Source organism: Vigna angularis, chromosome 8 (genome assembly GCF_016808095.1).
Source record: "Vigna angularis cultivar LongXiaoDou No.4 chromosome 8, ASM1680809v1, whole genome shotgun sequence".
Taxonomy (NCBI): Eukaryota; Viridiplantae; Streptophyta; class Magnoliopsida; order Fabales; family Fabaceae; genus Vigna; species Vigna angularis.
Window position 1 is genome coordinate 33,811,808 of NC_068977.1, and position 21,039 is coordinate 33,832,846.

The window sequence follows — 21,039 nt, forward strand, 5'->3', positions numbered from 1 at the left end:
TGAATAATTTCTACAATATACGTAAGCTTTTATTTTTATATTATAATGGAGTATGAAATTAGTAAAACATTCCTTTTTAGTAAAAATTAAAAGAAATGAATTGATTATAATTTACCCTTTTCTCTTTTTCTTTTTCCTTCTTTTAATAGAGAAATAATTTTATTGGATGAAATAAGAGAGAATAGTAACATGTGAGAGGACAATGGTTTGTTTGATGAGTATATATATATATATATATATAGATAATAATACTTTGACAAATTTTAACATGATCTATGTGTCATTCTGTGATTGGTCTATGTTGGTATTTATAATTATTATTATTGATTGTGGACTAACTTTAGACCAATAACAGAATGACCAATAACAGAATGACACGTAGAATGACACGTAGAATGACACATAGATGATGTTAAAATGTTGTCAAAGTATTATTATTATCTGTATATATATTAGGTAGATGCATGCATAGAAGTGAAGTTGAGTATTCTTAGAAGCAAAGTGTTTGGTGTGAGAAAAATGATGATGGCTGAGGGAGCTGTTCCAGCAATGGAAACGACAGAAGTTTTTGAAAAAGGAGATATCCAATGGAAGCAATTGAAAGTTGATGCATCCAGTGTTTCTTCTTCTTCTTCCTCCTCCTCACCTCCAAAACCATTGCTGATATATACACCAACTGTGCCTGGTGCATACCCTGTAATATTATTCTGCCATGGCTTTTTCATTCCCAATACCTTCTACTCTCACCTCCTAACTCACATAGTTTCACATGGATTCATAGTTGTAGCTCCTCAGCTGGTACATCTACTCTCAACGCTTTCTAATTTCTCTTTTCGTTATATACATTGCACCATTAATATTTCTATACAATCTCGTTTCACAGCAAAGCCAAAAAAAGAAAGTTATGTTTATTGATCCAATTATTGTTAACTTTTATTTCAAACAAGGTGTCAGGGATCGAATGAAAAACAAATATACATGAGAAACACTTCTCTACTAATATTCTTATCTTCTATAAATTTGTAATGTTTTTTTTTCGTGAGAAATATAATTTGAATGTTTATATATGCTGCTCGTTTATAATAATTGGAAATTATTATTAATTAATAGATATGGTTAGTTTTGAAATGTAAATCTAAGTCTAGTATAAAATGAAAAAGTTGAAGATCACTTAAGATAAAAAATGTAAATTAATTTGTAATTTTTTTATGTTTTTAATTTATTTTAGAAAACTATTTTAGGATATTAAGAATCATAATTTCTCACATATTAACATATATAATAATATACTAATTTTCATCGTTTATAGATTCAATGATAATGTGTTTTTAATATCATTATTTTCTTTTTTTTTTCCAATTTATCACTTTGTCTTTCTTCTTTTTTTCTCACCCTTTCTTGATAGTCATCAAAGAACCCTATAACCTTAGATAGAATTCTAATTCTTAATAAACTAATATCATCAAGTTGATTTTATTTTATTTTTTTATATAACTTTCTATAATAACCAATAAATCTTTATATTTTATTAAATCTCATACAGATCCACTAGTGCAGAAACGGTCTTTCACGTCCGACATTTTGGCCTTTTGACGTCCGGCGTGCGCCGGACGTCTATGCGGTAGACGTCCCTCACACGTCCGTCCTGGGAAGACGGACGTCTATATGAACGTCCGTTCTGCCTGAGGACAGACGTCTATATGAACGTCCGCTCTGCCTGAGGACGGACGTTTATTATAAACGTCCGCTGCATCAGGACGGACGTTTATATAAACGTCCGTTGCCTGAGGACGGACGTTTATTATAAACGTCCGTTGCCTGAGCACGGACGTTTGTCATAAACGTCCGCTGTCTGAGGACGGACGTCCATATAAACGTCCGCTGCTGTCTGAGGACGGACGTCTACCTTGCTGAGTTTTTTTTGGTGTAGGCTGGGCGTGGGACGTCCGTATGTGCACAGACGGACGTCTATAGACGTCCGACTGTACACTAACGGACGTCTACTGGGCGTTTTTTTTTTAAAAATTTGTTTGTTTTTTCAATAGAACCACACCTGAAAAACAGAAAAATGTCCCAGAACAATTCTCCAATAACATAAATATGCGTTTTATATAAACAAAATTCTACTTAATGTTCAATCCACTACCAAAGTATTAACATAAAAATAAAACTAAAACCAAACAATGTTCAATCAAGAAGAAATATAACTATTCCTAACTCCATCTTTGTAGAAGATAAGCGGTCCACTCCTGCCTTATCTGGTTAATTGTGTCCTCTATAATAGGCGATGTAGTCTTGAAGCGCTGCAAAATTCAAGAAAGATTCATTATTGTTTCATATATAGTTGAAGATGATTTTGATTTGTAATGTATTGAAGGTATACATCATTACCTCATTCCAGTCATCTGTAATGACAGCTCGAATGATGGTCTTAATCCAACACATCACATAGAAGCCACATTCCCATGAATCTACCTGCTGGTTACACTAAAATAACAAACTAAATAGTTAAAAATTTAGATCATTCAATAACATAAATGAATTAGAAACTATAAATGACTTACAACCTTTGGATACAAAATTTGAACCAATTGACCACGAGATTTACCAATAACTCTATACAGATTGAAAACACAAAGTATAATTAATATGACTATTTTATCATAAAAGTTGAAGGTTAACATCAAATTGAAGTCATTTTTTGGAGAAACACTTACCCTTGAAGCATGGTTCTCAAGTCATTTTTCATCTTCCTGTGCAACGAACAAAACCATATAATTTTACATTCTTTGGGAATGATAACCATCAGCTGCCAGTGAGACCTATCACGAAGGACAAATAGTTATTCAACTAATTAAGGAAACTATAATAATAAACTGACCACATATAAAAACACGTACCCGTCAATGTATGGCACAAGGTATATGTCTCTTTTGGACTCATCCATCCATGTTTGCAAATAATGTTGTCTGTTTTGAAGTGTGTTACCAGACGGTTGAATGGTCTGAGGTTCAACAAATCCGTACATGGAAGACCGACCTTGGTCTACAACGATTGTGTCCATGTACCTAAAACAACAAAGTTAAGTCGTTAGAAACTATATAAGAATGTAAATAAAAGTAATATCAAAGACCAAATTGACTAACTTACATACACCACAGCTGAATGATGGAAATATTCAACATCCTGTCTCCCTCAATCACCTCCAATGCATCAGAAAATGTGATATAAACTGGCACATGTGGGGGAAGACCAAATACCCTCAAATCCCAGTATAGTTGTAATGATGCTTTCTTCAATCTGGGTAATTTTGTCACTAACTTTGATATAGGATCATCCTCTGCTTCAGCCATGTCATCATCTTCATGTATGACTGTATCATGAATTGGCTGCTTCTGAGGACGTGTGAACTGAAGATAAGAATTTACGTGAAAGCTTTATAAACAATTATATGAAGACAATTAACATAGAAATACTAAGGAAAAAGACATTATACCTGTGGAGTCGCGATGTGGGACATGATCAATGCTCTAGGCCAGGCAATAAATGTTCCTATGGCCTCCCCCACAAAGTTAATTTCTGGAGTGGGTACAGGCACCTGAGCCTGGGGATCCCGAACCTCGTCAATGGTCACACGCACGTGCTGGGGTAATATGGGAACACCATGAATGGTCTCCCCTCCCTCAAGCACTCGTCCGACAGCCACAATGCGTGGGGGATCCCCATCAACCAACAGCTCATATTGACCGCTATACTCATTGGGTTCTACAGCAGAGCATGATCCTCTAGTGCTGACACGAGGTGCTGTGGGAGTTTCATCGGCCCCCATGTGGCCTTGCGTCATGGAATGCAGCTTTTCTTCAAGCGCTCTTTGTATTTGTTTTTGTTCTTGTAGCTGCTCCATGAATCGTTGCTCCATTGATCTCATGCTTTGGTTGAGTCTTTCCTCCCACTGAAGATCCATCTGCCTCAGTGTCTCCTGACTCATTGATTGGGGGGTTTTCTGTGTAGGGCCAAAATAGTCACGAAGACCAATCGCCCCTGGAACTCCACGTACACGTCCTGGGTGCTCGGGCCTTCCAATGGCCGTTGTCAGAATGTCGTCCCTACCTTGGCCAGCAAATGTGCCCTGAGTCTGCTGCTCAACCAACTCATCCTGCACATAAAAAACCAAGTTACTTAGAAGACATGCTGTGATAGATACACAATCAAATAACTGCTTATAATTTGAACTTACAATTCTCTGTGAGATCAAGGCAGCTGAGGAAGATGTCATGTTCCCATCAGATTTAGTCCGAGCAGCCTTCCACAGCTCGTACCTAGCAGGTGCAGGTGCTAGGTCAGGCGACTCAAGTCCCAAGGCATCGGCTCTAGACTTTCTCAGTTTCTTCTCCAGTTTTGCATATCCACCTCGTGATAACAAGTGGGGTGTGTCGTTTAGCCTTTGTCTTTCTTGGGCGGCTAACCTTTTATCCTGTGAAAGCATGTATATAAGTAAGTCTAAAATCATAAAAACTCAATGAAAGATGATCTTAAGAAACATACCTTCCATTCTTCAGACTCTCTAGATGCACGAAACTGCATCCAATCCTCCTCTGTGAAGGTATAATGCTGAGATGGATTTTCATGTTGTCTATCTCCAAAGACATATAGTCGTGTCAGCCTTGTCTTGAAATCCCTAAATCTTATCGCTATATGCGATAACACTTTCTTTCTGATTTGCAATGTGTTTGGAATATCAAAATGTTGCTGTTTAAAACAAAAAACTTGTTACCAAGAGAAAAGTTAACAGATAAGTATATCACAAATTGCATGAAGTCTAAACATACCTGAACATCTTGCCATAAGAGGTTCTTGTCGACCTCTGGGACGTCATCCCAACATGCATGAAGGATAGAGACATGACTTTTTGCTAACTTGCCCAGATAACTCCTAAACCTATCAGCATTTGGCCCTGATGGATGACCTGATCTGGGGTCAATGTCAACATGCCTCCTCTGACCATCCACGCGTCCGGATGTCACATCTGCCACTCGGGTGACGCCTCGTCCACGTCTGCTCTTTCCCGATCCTGAGTCTGAGGCCGACATACCTGAAAAATTAGACAACGTTAGTAATAATTCAATTATGATGGACAAACATATAAAGTCAATAAAAGTGAAAATATTAACCTATTAATTAATTGTTTTTTCCCAAATGCCTTCGTTGTGATCACTACGAATTGCTTGCATTACATCGGCAACGTCATCAACTGGGTCTTCAGTGGGTCTACATGCAACAGATGTTGTCTCAAGTATATCAAGAGAATCGTCATCATCATGTCCATGCATGTTTCTACCTTCTAAAACCACTGACCATTTGTTATTCGATGGATCACTTACGTAGAATATTTGTCTTGCTTGACTAGCCATGATAAATGGTTCATCAGTGTAATTCATCTTGTTCAAGTCTACCAATGTGAAACCAAGGTCATCCATCATGACACCAGAATTTATATCAACCCATTTACACTTGAAAACTGGTACTCTAAAAGTAACGTAATCAACTTCCCATATTTCTTGTATTATTCCAAAATAACTGATGGATGCTGTGATTGGATTTTTGTCTTTAGCACTAGCAAAGTGCACAGACTCAGCTTGTAGTGTGACGCCACTATTTTGAACTCTGCTTTTTTCATCTTCTACCTTTGTCTGAAAAGAAATATTGTTTATATAGTACCCACCATATGTAATGACCTCTGTGTTCGGTCCACGAGATAACCTCAATAAAGTTTCAGAAACATGTGGAGTCGCATACACCTTTTTCTTAAACCATCCCAAGAAGGTTTTCACATGTTCATTAAGATGCCATTTTTCACTCATTTTTGGGTTTGCTGCCTTTATTTCATTAACGTGGTCAGAAATGTAAGGAATCACATCAACAGTGTTGTTTAAGACGTACAAATGAGCTTGGTCAATTTCTTTTCTGGTAACACTTTGAATTGTCACACCTCGAACACCCTTACCTTCACATTTTCCTTCGTTTTTGCTCTTGGGAAGACCGACGGGTTCACAAGATGGCATATAACTTGAACAAAATTCAATGGCTTCTTCTGCAACGTATCGCTCTATGATTGAAGCTTCTGGTCTATACTGATTCTTGACATATCCCTTTAAGATCTTCATGTATCTTTCAACTGGGTACATCCACCTTAAGAAGACCGGCCCACATATTCGAATTTCTCTGACTAGATGAACAATCAAATGTACCATGATGTCAAAAAAGGAAGGTGGAAAATACATCTCCAATTGACATAGTAGTCTTATTCCCTCATTTTCCAATTCATCTAAACCTCGAGGGTCAACAACTTTCTTGCAAATGGCATTAAAGAAAAAACTCAGACGTGTCAGAATACCCCTAACAGAAGGAGGTAATATGCCTCGAATAAGAACCGGTAACAATTGTTGCATCAATACATGACAATCGTGAGACTTTAAACCAACTAGCTTTAAGTCTTGCATAGACACAAGGTTACTAATATTTGAAGAATAACCTTGCGGAACCTTCACACTTCTTAAACAGTTACAAAAACTTTGTTTTTCTTTTTTGGAAAGTGTGTGACAGGCTGGGGGCAGATAGGTGCGTCTTCCTATTATCTGTGGATGTAACTCAGATCGGATTCCCATGTCAGCCAAATCTTGTCTTGCCTTTATTCCGTCTTTGCTCTTCCCTTTGACGTTTAATAAAGTTCCGATGACACTGTCACAAACATTTTTTTCAACGTGCATCACATCAATACAATGTCTAACATCAAGTTCACACCAATATGGAAGCTTAAAAAATATCGATCGTTTCTTCCAAATGTTCTTTGCAGAGGTACTTTTATGATGTTTTCCAAACACAATGTCAATGTTTTTGACTTCGTTGTACACCTCTTGACCATTCCGGGGTCTGCACACAACCTCATCCTCAGCACTTCCATTAAATGCTTTTTTCAATCTACGATAAGGATGATTACGAGGAAGAAATTTTCGATGTCTTGTATATACTGTCTTCTGACCATGCTTCAACTGAAGGTAACTAGTGTTTTCTTCACATATGGGACATGCAAAATGACCTTTAACACTATAACCGCTCAAGTTTCCATATGCTGGGAAATCATTTATAGTGCAAAACAACATTGCACGCAAACGGAACTGTTCCTGAACATGTGAATCAAACACGTCGATGCCTTCTTCCCACAACAATTTCAAATCATCAATTAAAGGTGCTAAGTAAACATCAATGTCATTTCCAGGTTGTCTAGGACCCGATATCATCATGGTCAACATCACATATTTTCTCTTCATGCACAACGAAGGAGAAAGATTGTAAATCATCAACATAACTGGCCACGAACTGTGTTTGCTACTTAAGTTTCCATAAGGATTCATACCATCAGTTGCAAGTGCAAGCCTTAAGTTTCTTGGATCTGCACCAAATTCAGGGAATTTGTCATCAATCTTTTTCCATTGTGGAGAATCAGCAGGGTGTCGAAGAAGATTATCGCACTTTCTTTCGTCAGAGTGCCATTTAAGGTTCTTTGCATCTTCTTTAACAGAGAACATACGTTTGAACCTAGGTATTATAGGCAAATACCACATCACCTTAGCAGGTGCACCATCATTACCTTCATTACCAGTGACTCTGTCAGATTTCTTTTTAAAACGGGATAAACCACATGTTGGACAATAGTTTAACGAAGCAAACTCCTTTGTGTACAAAACACAATCATTAGGACAAGCATGTATCTTTTGATATTCAAGACCCATTGGACATAAAAGTTTTTTGGCCTCGTAATTACGAATAGGTAGAGTATTATTTTCTAGAAGCATCTCCTTCAACAACTCCAACAACTCGGTGAAACTTTTATCAGTCCATCCATTCCTTGCTTTTAAACTAAACAACTTTAAAGTTGAAGACAAGCGTGTAAAGTTTGAGCATCCTGGGAACAACGGTTGCTCTGAATCATTAATAAGAGTATCATACAAATTAGCCCTTCCAAAATTATCTTCACCGACATCACGTATCATGTCCTCTAAATGGTCACTCATCCATTCTTCCACATAATTTGTTCCTCGTGACGTGGTAGGCTGCTCAAGTACTTCTCCATGCCAAGTCCAAACTGTATAAGTCCTCATTATGCCATACATGAATAGATGGTCACGCACATTGCCTAAGTCTTGGCGTATTTGATTAAGACAACGCACACAAGGACAAAAATATGTCCCGTTGACAGACTTAGCATTTTGTTCAACGTATTGCAAGAACTGTGAAACACCCTTGTCATATTCTTCACTCATGCGACGTTCGTTCATCCATCTTCGATCCATACTATGTTCGTAAAATCATCAGTTCAAGTGTTTTAAATTATGAAAATTAATTTTCTCAAACTGTCCAATCGGACAATTCAAAATTTAACACAAACGATTAAAAGATTAATCGTTTGTCTTAAATTTCAAACGGGAACTAAGTGTCACTCAATGTATGGCAATAACTAATACACATTTTACACAATAACACATACATGCATACACAAAATTTAACAGTCAAAAACGTCCATACATTAATACACATTTCGCATTAATCGTTTAACACAATAACATAACTAATACACATTTTACAGTCAAAAACGTCCATACACAAAATCCACATACATGCATACACAAAATTTTCAACCAACAAGCTAACCTGAAAAGTAGATTCCAAATCCGAAGGAGGGAAGTGGAGGAGCAAACGGCCTAACACGCAGTCCAAAAAGAGTCAAGGAAGCCGTCCAAGAACACGCAAGAGTCTGCAAAAAAACGGACCGAAAACAATTTTTAATCGGTTCAAATCAAAGACATTTCATCACAGAACAATGTAATCGGATTAAATGTAATTTTAAACGGTCCAAAAGTGAGAAAACCAACCTGGAAACTGAACGGCGCAGCAGCAGAGACGGCGTTCGCGGGGAAGAAGACGAGTGACTGGTTCGCGGTTTCGATTTTAATAAACCTAGACGTCCGAGCCACATGGGCCGGACGTCTATAATATTATAGACGTCCGGCCCGCTGTAACACCCAAACATTTTAAAGGGTATTACTGATAGTAGAGACTAAATTAATTTGATACCTCATATAAACAATCAAACTTTATTTCAATTACTCCAAAGTACAATACCAAACTTACAAACTTTAAACAATATAGTCTACACCGTTGACATTTCAACTTTTAAATTTTACACAACATAATCTTCCCAATACAAATTTATTCTTTTTACAAAAATCCCTGAAAGGTTTTCCCCGCATCTCTCTCATCTCTAAGCTTTATCAACCACATCTGCAACATTATCTAATCACATATAACATGAGTTATATGATCATAGCACAAACAAATAAGGGTAAGCCAACCATATCATAAAATCATTAAACTTGTAATAAAAATATTATAATCATGTATTTCTGCAATTGATAAAATATCATTATTCCGATGTCATTAATTCATCATTATCAAAATCATCTTTCTCATTTCCATAAATCTTACAAGTGTTCCATGCTTACTCATGAAGCCTTATGGTCAGACCGCTCTCTGCCTGCTTCCTTAAGCCTCACTTATATACTATGTCTTACTTTCTGAAGCCTTATGGTCAGACCCCTCTCTGCCTGCTTCTATAAAACTTACGAATCATATGTTTATGTCAAAGCCTTATGGTCAGAACACTTTCTGCCTGCTTTCATAAACCTCAAGTGTTACTTTGCTCATACCAAACTCTCATGGTATAACTCGAACAAACTACTCCCGGTAGTAAACATCATTTCATAAGTAATGATTTCTCATATCCACCCCAACATTTCATAAAACCAACAATTTATACCCTCTTATCCACCTAACTCAATCATGTTCATTCTTTAATCATGAATTCATAATCACCCGTTTTGGTATCAATAAATCAAACATATTGCCAGATATCATACTTCATATTATAAACTCATTTTGCCCATAACGAGTATAACTCAACATATTTTCACCAAACAAAGATCATGGATCAACCAAAATATATCAACATATCTTAAGAACTACATATTAAAGTCTGGGCTCAATGTAATGATAAATAAAATATATATGAAATTTTTACCATGATAATATTATGCATCTACAATCAATTTGTTTTATTTTATTTTCATCCTATTATAGATTTTTCTTTACCCCAATTGGTCACCGGAGAGGACCCAGATGTCTGAACGCATCAAACTCACCTTCGACGCCAGCACATATGACTAGTCACAACTGACTGGACCAGGCCAGGGCTGCTCTATGATCAGGGATGTGCCAACTCAGGTTTTTAAGGTTCCTCTATCCTACCAACAAAGGGAGGTCCTCAATAATTAACAATTTATTTATTTAATTTATCTACCTTATTTTCTTATGCTCTAAATCTTAAAATGCTTAATTTTACTTCCTCTCACCACAACCTCAACCAGTATCTGTATATCTATTTAATACCCATATACAAGTTATTACAGAACCCTTATTCCAAACCTCCCAACAAGATCAATTTCAGCCAACAAACTCATTCAATAAATTCATCACAATAAACATCCATAATAGAATTCATACAAGATAATTATAAACAATTAACAATAATAAAACATTACAATAAATGGTCATAGAAGAATACAATATTTGACAATCATAAAAATAATCTTAATATAAAAATTCATGGGGAAACAAGAAGTTGAATCTGGCAGAGCCGGTTAGACAACTTTTAATCCATCCAAAAATACAATATAATTAAATAACAAGAACAATAACATGTATGGGGAAATAAGAAGTTGAATCTGGCAGAGCCGGTTAGACAACTTTTAATCCATCCAAAAATACAATATAATTAAATAACAAGAACAATAACATGTATGGGGAAATAAGAAGTTGAATCTGGCAGAGCCGGTTAGACAACTTCTAATCCTTCCAAAAATGCAATAAAATAAATAAGTAAAGCAATAAATAGTTTGGGGAAACAAGAAGCTGAATCTGGCAGAGCCGGTTAGACAACTTCTAATCCTTCCAAAAGTGCAATAAAATAAATAACTGAAGCAATAGAAAGTTTGGGGAAATAAGAAATTGAATCTGGCAGAGCCGGTTAGACAATTTCTAATCCTTCCAAAATACAATAAAAATAAATAAGGAAAACAATAGAATGTTTGGGGAAACAATAAATTGAATCTGGCAGAGCCGGTTAGACAGTTTCTAATCCTTCCAAAATACAAAAATAAACAACTAATAACATACAAATGGCATAACATAATCAATATCACGTTTTACAACTATCACACTCGGATATTAACACAAAAACATACTCTCATTTAAATTCAAAATCATACAGAAACAAAATACTCCATAATCAAGATTTAAGATCAGACAAAAGCAAAATATAGCATATTCAAGGCTTAAGATAATACAAAAGGAGATACTCAAGGTTAGCTTCCCTTACCTCTATTACAGACTTAATCTCCTCGCCCTCTGAAAACTTCCAGAATATCCCCTTTGCAAAATTTGAAATTCTTCCAACTCTCTTCTCTCAAAAATTTTCTAAGTTCTTTGGTGTAAATTTTCAGCCTCCCCCCTTGGCTATTTATAGCAAAAAAATTTACTATTCATTTTTACTATTCATTTTAACTATTCATTTTTTTTATTCATTTTACTATTACAAAAATAATTTTTTATTTGCAATTTGATAAATTCTGATCTCAAAGCTACGTGGAACACTTATCCTTTCCAAAAATATTTTTATTTTATTATTTTTTTTTTTATTTATTTTTTTTTTTTTACTATTCACTTTTTACTATTCACTTTTTACTATTCACAATTTACTATTCATTTTTTTTTATCTAGTATTTTAACTTACAAATATTTTCAAGGATCTTACAATCTCCCCAACAACAATTATTTTCGCCCTCGAAAATTATTTATTTAAATAAAGACTATCTAACAAAAGATTACTTACAAAAGAGATATGGATATTCCTTTATCATAAATTCTTCCAATTCCCAAGTCATTTCCTGTGTGTCTTCATTCCAAAGTACTTTTACTGTGCGAATATCTTTCCCTCTTAGCTTTTTCATTTGAACATCTAGTATACGCACTGGTCCAACTTCCATTGTTAAATTTTCCTTGACCTGAATTTCATCAACTTCTAACACATGCTTTGGATCTGGAATATACTTCCTCAGTTGGGATACATGAAAAACGTTATGCAAATTTGCCAATCCAGGTGGTAATGCTACCTCATAAGCCACTGGCCCAATCTTTTTGAGAATTTGATACGGTCCGAGAAATTTTGGTGTCAGTTTCCTCATCTTGATAGCTCTCCCGACTCCTGTAGTTGGTGTTACTCGTAAGAATACATGATCTCCTTCTTCAAATTCTAATGGTCTTCTTCTTTTGTCGGCATATGACTTTTGTCTACTTTGAGTTGCTTTCATCCGATCTTGGATTAATTTTATTTTTTCTGTAGTTCGCTGTAATAGCTCGGGTCCCACTGTTAGTGCTTCCCCATCTTGAAACCAACACAACGGGGTTCTACATCTTCTTCCATATAAAGCTTCATATGGTGGCATACCAATACTGGAATGATAACTGTTGTTGTAAGTAAATTCTACTAATGGTAGTATCTCATTCCAACTTCCAAGATGATCTAATACACAAGTTCTTAGCAAATCCTCCAAAGACTGAATAGTCCTTTCTGTTTGACCATCAGTCTGAGGGTGATAAGCCGAACTCATCCTCAACTGCGTTCCCAGAGCCTTCTGTAGCGTCTGCCAAAACCTTGAAGTAAACCTCGGATCTCTGTCTGACACAATGCTTGTAGGTATTCCATGCAACCTCACTACTTCCCTGATGTATAACTCCGTCAGCTTTTCTAGAGACATACGTTGATTAATGGGCAAAAAGTGAGCGCTCTTGGTTAGTCTATCAACGATAACCCAGATAGAATCGTGACCTTTTGATGATTTTGGTAAATGTGTTACAAAGTCCATCGAGATATTGTCCCACTTCCATTGAGGAATGTCTAACTGTCGTAACATCCCTCCCGGTTTTTGATGCTCCACTTTTGCCTTCTGACACACCAAGCAGGCTGCTACAAACTCGGCCACATCCCTCTTCATTCCATTCCACCAAAATGACTCTTTCAGGTCCTTATACATCTTAGTCATACCTGGATGTATGCTAAGACGACTTTTATGGCCTTCGTCTAAAATTAAATGTTTTAATTTACTCTTTGCAGGTATACACACTCTGTTCTTAAATCGAAGGATGCCATCTTTACTTAGAACGAAGTCCTTAGCTTGATCGGTGTCCAACAACCTGATCTTTTGCTGCAACTCTTGATCCATCGACTGCTCAACCTTCACTTGTTCTAAGAAGTCACTAGTGATTACTAAATGACCACACCATATATGATCTGGGGTTAACTGCAACCCCAAGTTCATATCACGTAACTTTTCTAACAGTTCTAACTCCTTCACCATCATTGTCGCTATTTGAGCTTGTCTCCTACTCAATGCATCTGCCACCACATTGGCTTTTCCTGGGTGATATAAAAGCTCGAAATCATAGTCCTTCATATATTCCATCCATCTTCTTTGTCGCATGTTCAGCTCCTTTTGATCGAACAAATACTTTAGACTCTTATGGTCACTAAAAACTTGGAAACTTGCCCCATAGAGGTAGTGTCTCCATGTCTTTAATGCAAATACTACTGCTACAAGTTCTATGTCATGCGTTGGGTAGTTCTTCTCATGCGCCTTTAGCTGCCTAGATGCATAAGCTACAGGTCTCCTTCCTTGCATTAGGACGCACCCCAATCCTTGATATGACGCATCGCAGTACACCTCAAAAGATTTGCTAGAGTCTGGAATGATTAATACTGGTGCTGACGTTAGTCGTTGCTTCATATCCTCAAAACTGGCTTCGCACTTGTCAGTCCACAGAAATGGTTGATCTTTACGAGTTAACTGAGTTAGAGGACCTACAATCTTGGAAAACCCTTCAACAAAACGTCGGTAATAACCGGCTAATCCTACAAAACTTCGTACTTCAGTTACAGTTTTCGGCCGCTCCCACTTTAGCACAGCTTCCACCTTTGCTGGATCCACTGAGATTCCTTGAGCAGAAATCACATGACCCAAAAATTGTACTTTCTCTATCCAGAACTCACACTTTGACAGTTTCCCATACAGTTGATGTTTTCTTAAAATTTCCAACGCCACCCTCAAGTGTTCTGCATGCTTTTCCTTATTCTCTGAATAGATAAGAATATCGTCTATAAATACTACCACGAACTTATCTAAACATGACCGAAATATTCTGTTCATGTAGTCCATAAAAATCGCTGGAGCATTCGTCACGCCAAACGGCATTACCACGTACTCAAAGTGTCCGTAGCGAGATCTGAAAGCCGTCTTTTGCACATCTTCCGTCTTGACCAGAATCTGATGGTACCCAGATCTGAGATCAATTTTTGAAAACACCTCTGCTCCTCTCAACTGATCTAATAGATCATCGATTCTTGGCAAAGGATATTTGTTCTTTATTGTAACCTTGTTCAGCTGTCGATAATCCACGCACAACCTTGAACTTCCATCCTTCTTCTTCACCAGCAATACAGGAGCTCCCCATGGAGACACACTTGGACGGATAAACTTCTTCTCCAGCAGATCTTCGATTTGCTTTTTCAACTCTACTAGTTCGGCAGGAGCCATTCGGTATGGAGCCATAGAAACTGGGCCAGCTCCGGGCATTAGATCTATTGTGAAATCGATCTCTCGACTAGGTGGTAAACCTGGTACTTGTTCTGGAAAAACATCAACATATTCTTCTACCACAGGTATTCCGATGATTTGTTCTTCAGTATTCTCTCTTTTCTCCTGAGCTAACACCACATAGCAGGTAGCTCCATCTTTGATATCCTTCGCAACTACTCGAGTTGAGCTTAGTTCTAAATCGTTCAAATTTAGAAACTCTATCTTTTGTTTCCCACAATCAATAAGAACATGATTGGCAGTCAACCAATCCATTCCCAAAATAATGTCTAGATTTTGAAGGGGTAAGCAGATCAAGTTCACTTTGAACTTGCGTCCTGCAATTTGGATCGGGCATCCGACACAGACTGAACTGGTCGTAACTGGTCCCGATGCTGGTGTAGAAACTACTAATTCACACCCTAGATCAAGCATCGGTAATCCGAGTCTTTCTAAACATGCTAGGGATATAAAGGAGTGTGTGGCTCCAGAGTCAAACAAAACATATACGCATTCTCCTAACAACATACAGGTGTGTAAAATTAATGTACCTGGCTTAGTAGCCTCTTCTGCAGACATTGCGAATACTCTTCCTGTTGCCTGGGGCTTTACTTCAGCAGAATCTTGTTGTTGTGGTTCTCCCACCTTCTTTTTCTTTGGACAAACATTAGCAAAGTGTCCCGGATCATTGCAGATGAAACATCTCTTCCCTTCAACTTTTTCCCCAATAAGTTTAGGGCAGTCACGTCTGAAATGTGCCCCTCCACACTCAAAACACTTCACTGTTCCTCGATATGATAATTGTGGTTTTTCATAAGGTTTTTTGTTGAATTTCATTGAAGATTCTCCCTTGGCAAGTCTGGAAACTCTACTTGGATCAAACTCCAATAATTCTATCATTCTGGCTTTCTCTACCAATGCTGGAAACTCTTGTATTTCCAATGGCATAAGTACCTTCTTCAGTTCATGCCTTAGTCCTCCCTCGAATTTTCGACATCTCCATTCTTCTGTGATATTCTGAGTATAAAACCTCGAGAGATAATTAAATTTTACTACGTACTCTTGTACTGATAACCTCCTTTGTTGTAAGGTCAGAAACTCCGCCTCCCTTGCAAATTTTGCACTGTTTGGAAAATATTTTTCCAAGAACCTTATCTTAAAGTTCTCCCAATTCACAGCCTCACCACGAACCGTCATCAACTGTTGCATACTTTCCCACCAATATTCAGCCTCACCCACCAAAAGAAATGATGCATAAGTTAATTTTTGTTCTTCTGAGCAAGTTATTACCCGGAAAATCTTCTCATTCTGCCTTAGCCAAGAGTCAGCCTCATCAGGAGTAGCATCCCCATTAAATTTAGTTGGATCATGCCTTAAAAAGTCATTCAAGCTAGAATGATTTTGAGGTGCTTGATCAACTTGTTGTTGTTGCATCTTTGTCGAGTTTTAAATGATTTCTCTTCAAAAAGATAACAATACAATTTAGCATATGATATCAATTTCCTCCAATAGTCATTTTCATCATAACAATTAATAGTTTTACTAAGAATAATAATTTCACTCCCCATAGTCCCAAAATACTTTCGAAAACCATTGCTCTGATACCATAATGTAACACCCAAACATTTTAAAGGGTATTACTGATAGTAGAGACTAAATTAATTTGATACCTCATATAAACAATCAAACTTTATTTCAATTACTCCAAAGTACAATACCAAACTTACAAACTTTAAACAATATAGTCTACACCGTTGACATTTCAACTTTTAAATTTTACACAACATAATCTTCCCAATACAAATTTATTCTTTTTACAAAAATCCCTGAAAGGTTTTCCCCGCATCTCTCTCATCTCTAAGCTTTATCAACCACATCTGCAACATTATCTAATCACATATAACATGAGTTATATGATCATAGCACAAACAAATAAGGGTAAGCCAACCATATCATAAAATCATTAAACTTGTAATAAAAATATTATAATCATGTATTTCTGCAATTGATAAAATATCATTATTCCGATGTCATTAATTCATCATTATCAAAATCATCTTTCTCATTTCCATAAATCTTACAAGTGTTCCATGCTTACTCATGAAGCCTTATGGTCAGACCGCTCTCTGCCTGCTTCCTTAAGCCTCACTTATATACTATGTCTTACTTTCTGAAGCCTTATGGTCAGACCCCTCTCTGCCTGCTTCTATAAAACTTACGAATCATATGTTTATGTCAAAGCCTTATGGTCAGAACACTTTCTGCCTGCTTTCATAAACCTCAAGTGTTACTTTGCTCATACCAAACTCTCATGGTATAACTCGAACAAACTACTCCCGGTAGTAAACATCATTTCATAAGTAATGATTTCTCATATCCACCCCAACATTTCATAAAACCAACAATTCATACCCTCTTATCCACCTAACTCAATCATGTTCATTCTTTAATCATGAATTCATAATCACCCGTTTTGGTATCAATAAATCAAACATATTGCCAGATATCATACTTCATATTATAAACTCATTTTGCCCATAACGAGTATAACTCAACATATTTTCACCAAACAAAGATCATGGATCAACCAAAATATATCAACATATCTTAAGAACTACATATTAAAGTCTGGGCTCAATGTAATGATAAATAAAATATATATGAAATTTTTACCATGATAATATTATGCATCTACAATCAATTTGTTTTATTTTATTTTCATCCTATTATAGATTTTTCTTTACCCCAATTGGTCACCGGAGAGGACCCAGATGTCTGAACGCATCAAACTCACCTTCGACGCCAGCACATATGACTAGTCACAACTGACTGGACCAGGCCAGGGCTGCTCTATGATCAGGGATGTGCCAACTCAGGTTTTTAAGGTTCCTCTATCCTACCAACAAAGGGAGGTCCTCAATAATTAACAATTTATTTATTTAATTTATCTACCTTATTTTCTTATGCTCTAAATCTTAAAATGCTTAATTTTACTTCCTCTCACCACAACCTCAACCAGTATCTGTATATCTATTTAATACCCATATACAAGTTATTACAGAACCCTTATTCCAAACCTCCCAACAAGATCAATTTCAGCCAACAAACTCATTCAATAAATTCATCACAATAAACATCCATAATAGAATTCATACAAGATAATTATAAACAATTAACAATAATAAAACATTACAATAAATGGTCATAGAAGAATACAATATTTGACAATCATAAAAATAATCTTAATATAAAAATTCATGGGGAAACAAGAAGTTGAATCTGGCAGAGCCGGTTAGACAACTTTTAATCCATCCAAAAATACAATATAATTAAATAACAAGAACAATAACATGTATGGGGAAATAAGAAGTTGAATCTGGCAGAGCCGGTTAGACAACTTTTAATCCATCCAAAAATACAATATAATTAAATAACAAGAACAATAACATGTATGGGGAAATAAGAAGTTGAATCTGGCAGAGCCGGTTAGACAACTTCTAATCCTTCCAAAAATGCAATAAAATAAATAAGTAAAGCAATAAATAGTTTGGGGAAACAAGAAGCTGAATCTGGCAGAGCCGGTTAGACAACTTCTAATCCTTCCAAAAGTGCAATAAAATAAATAACTGAAGCAATAGAAAGTTTGGGGAAATAAGAAATTGAATCTGGCAGAGCCGGTTAGACAATTTCTAATCCTTCCAAAATACAATAAAAATAAATAAGGAAAACAATAGAATGTTTGGGGAAACAATAAATTGAATCTGGCAGAGCCGGTTAGACAATTTCTAATCCTTCCAAAATACAAAAATAAACAACTAATAACATACAAATGGCATAACATAATCAATATCACGTTTTACAACTATCACACTCGGATATTAACACAAAAACATACTCTCATTTAAATTCAAAATCAGAAACAAAATACTCCATAATCAAGATTTAAGATCAGACAAAAGCAAAATATAGCATATTCAAGGCTTAAGATAATACAAAAGGAGATACTCAAGGTTAGCTTCCCTTACCTCTATTACAGACTTAATCTCCTCGCCCTCTGAAAACTTCCAGAATATCCCCTTTGCAAAATTTGAAATTCTTCCAACTCTCTTCTCTCAAAAATTTTCTAAGTTCTTTGGTGTAAATTTTCAGCCTCCCCCCTTGGCTATTTATAGCAAAAAAATTTACTATTCATTTTTACTATTCATTTTAACTATTCATTTTTTTTATTCATTTTACTATTACAAAAATAATTTTTTATTTGCAATTTGATAAATTCTGATCTCAAAGCTACGTGGAACACTTATCCTTTCCAAAAATATTTTTATTTTATTATTTTTTTTTTATTTATTTTTTTTTTTTTTACTATTCACTTTTTACTATTCACTTTTTACTATTCACAATTTACTATTCATTTTTTTTTTTTATCTAGTATTTTAACTTACAAATATTTTCAAGGATCTTACACCCGCCACTAATATGACGTGTAACGAATTTAAAATTTGAATTTCGCGGGGCTTTAAACGTCCGTTCCCAGGGCTCGGACGTCTATAATTTTATCAACGTCCGTCCCAAGACGGACGTCTAAAATTCTGATGAAACCCTAAAACGATTCAACTACATGTCAGTCCTCTGAACGTCCGTCCTGAGGGGCGCGGACGTCTATAACATTATAGACGTCCGCGCCCCTCAGGACGGACGTTCAGAGGACTGAAAGTAACTACCACCCCAGCCACTCTGTCAGTCCTCTGAACGTCCGTCCTGGAGGGGGACGGACGTCCATATATAATGGACGTCCGTCCCCCTCCAGGACGGACGTTCAAGAGGCTGATGGGTTGTACTACCCTGTCAGCCTCTTGAACGTCCGTCCTGGAGGGGGACGGACGTCCATATAAAATAGACGTTCGTCCCCCTCCAGGACGGACGTTCAAGAGACTGAGGGGTTGTACTACCCTGTCAGCCTCTTGAACGTCCGTCCTGGAGGGGGACGGACGTCCATATAAAATAGACGTGCGTCCCCCTCCAGGACGGACGTTCAAGAGACTGAGGGGTTGTACAACCCTGTCAGTCGCGTGAACGTCCGTCCTGGAGGGGGACGGACGTCCAGGACGGACGTTCAAGAGACTGACATCTCAGTCTCTTGAACGTCCGTCCTGGAGGGGGACGGACGTCTATTATATATGGACGTCCGTCCCTCTCCAGGACGGACGTTCAAGAGGCTGATGGGGTCACACCCTGTCAGCCTCTTGAACGTCCGTCCTGGAAAGGGACGGACGTCTACTATATTATAGACGTCCGGCTCCCTCTAGGACGGACGTCTACACACTCAATTATTTACACTCAATTATGAAGCTCTAGAAGAGAAATTTGAGGTGAACAATTTTTTACATTTATTCCTTTTGGGTTTCTCTAACAGTTTTTACATTTATTCCTTCTTAGTTTTGCAAAGGGTTGCCAATGCTTGAACCCAGTGAAGTAAAATGTGCAGGAAAAGTTGCAGATTGGCTAGCTGAGGGGCTTCAACCTTTGCTACCAGAGAAGGTTGAAGCCAACTTGGAGAAATTGGCAGTATCAGGTCATAGTAAGGGTGGAAAGACAGCATTTTGTGTTGCACTTGGCTATTCAAAAACCAAGGTAAAATTTTCAGCACTGGTGGGCATAGACCCTGTGGCTGGAATATCTAAGTGTTGTGAAACAAATCCTCATATTCTGAAGGGAGTGCCAGGATCCTTGAATTTGAACATGCCTGTTGCTGTGATTGGTTCTGGGCTGGGTCCCAAGAAGAGTAATTGTTGCACTCCACCTTGTGCTCCTGATGGGATGAACCATAAGGAGTTTTTCAAGGAGTGCAAACCACCTTGTGCAAATTTCGTGGTGGCAAGGTATGGTCACATGGACATGTTGGACGATGAAACAGCAGGAGTAATTGGGAAATTATTGTCAAAATGTGCGTGCAAGAATGGATCAGGTCCTAGGGATTTGATGAGAAGAACCATAGGAGGCTTGGTTGTGGCCTTCTTGAGGGCACAATTAAATGACCACTGGAAGGATTTTGATGCTATTTTAGGGAATCCTAACCTTGCTCCAACTCAATTGGACAACATGGTATACATTCCATCATCATAGGTGTTAGGATTACATGACTTTGATCCCACATCGAACAGAAATATATATATATATATATATATATATAGGTAGTGTTTGGTCATTGAAGAAGTTATCCTAAATCACGTTTGTAGCA

General features: G+C 36.9%; 2 protein-coding genes across 3 annotated transcripts; one reads left to right on the forward strand and one right to left on the reverse strand.

The window, feature by feature from the left end:
* Nucleotides 1-495: 495 nt before the first annotated feature.
* On the forward strand, nt 496-21,039 carry LOC108345314 (chlorophyllase-1). Its single transcript, XM_017583905.2, has 2 exons — nt 496-798; nt 20,238-21,039. The coding sequence occupies exons 1-2, from the start codon at nt 520-522 to the stop codon at nt 20,922-20,924; spliced, it is 966 nt and encodes a 321-aa protein (XP_017439394.1). The 5' UTR covers nt 496-519; the 3' UTR covers nt 20,925-21,039.
* Nucleotides 2,826-5,541, reverse strand: LOC128193539 (uncharacterized). 2 transcript variants are annotated; one of them, XM_052867193.1, is made up of 6 exons: nt 5,172-5,539; nt 4,830-5,092; nt 4,546-4,749; nt 4,238-4,474; nt 3,497-4,156; nt 2,826-3,410 (listed from the first exon to the last, which is right to left on the reverse strand). In XM_052867193.1, exons 2-6 carry the CDS (start codon nt 5,088-5,090, stop codon nt 3,147-3,149), a joined length of 1,626 nt encoding a protein of 541 aa, XP_052723153.1. In that variant the 5' UTR covers nt 5,091-5,092; nt 5,172-5,539; the 3' UTR covers nt 2,826-3,146. The 2 variants fall into 2 exon arrangements, with proteins under 2 accessions (XP_052723153.1, XP_052723152.1); XM_052867192.1 differs by having other exon boundaries at nt 3,497-4,474; nt 5,172-5,541.

Excerpts from the sequence above, each read along its gene's own strand:
- LOC108345314 (XM_017583905.2), top strand. The coding sequence starts at position 520 with ATGATGATGGCTGAGGGAGCTGTTCCAGCAATGGAAACGACAGAAGTT. Across the intron at positions 799-20,237 it reads TAGTTGTAGCTCCTCAGCTG|TTTTGCAAAGGGTTGCCAAT; the intron begins GTACATCTACTC and ends ATTCCTTCTTAG.
- LOC128193539 (XM_052867192.1), bottom strand. The coding sequence starts at position 5,090 with ATGTCGGCCTCAGACTCAGGATCGGGAAAGAGCAGACGTGGACGAGGC. Across the intron at positions 4,750-4,829 it reads TCTTATGGCAAGATGTTCAG|CAACATTTTGATATTCCAAA; the intron begins GTATGTTTAGAC and ends TGTTTTAAACAG. Across the intron at positions 4,475-4,545 it reads GAGAGTCTGAAGAATGGAAG|GATAAAAGGTTAGCCGCCCA; the intron begins GTATGTTTCTTA and ends ATGCTTTCACAG.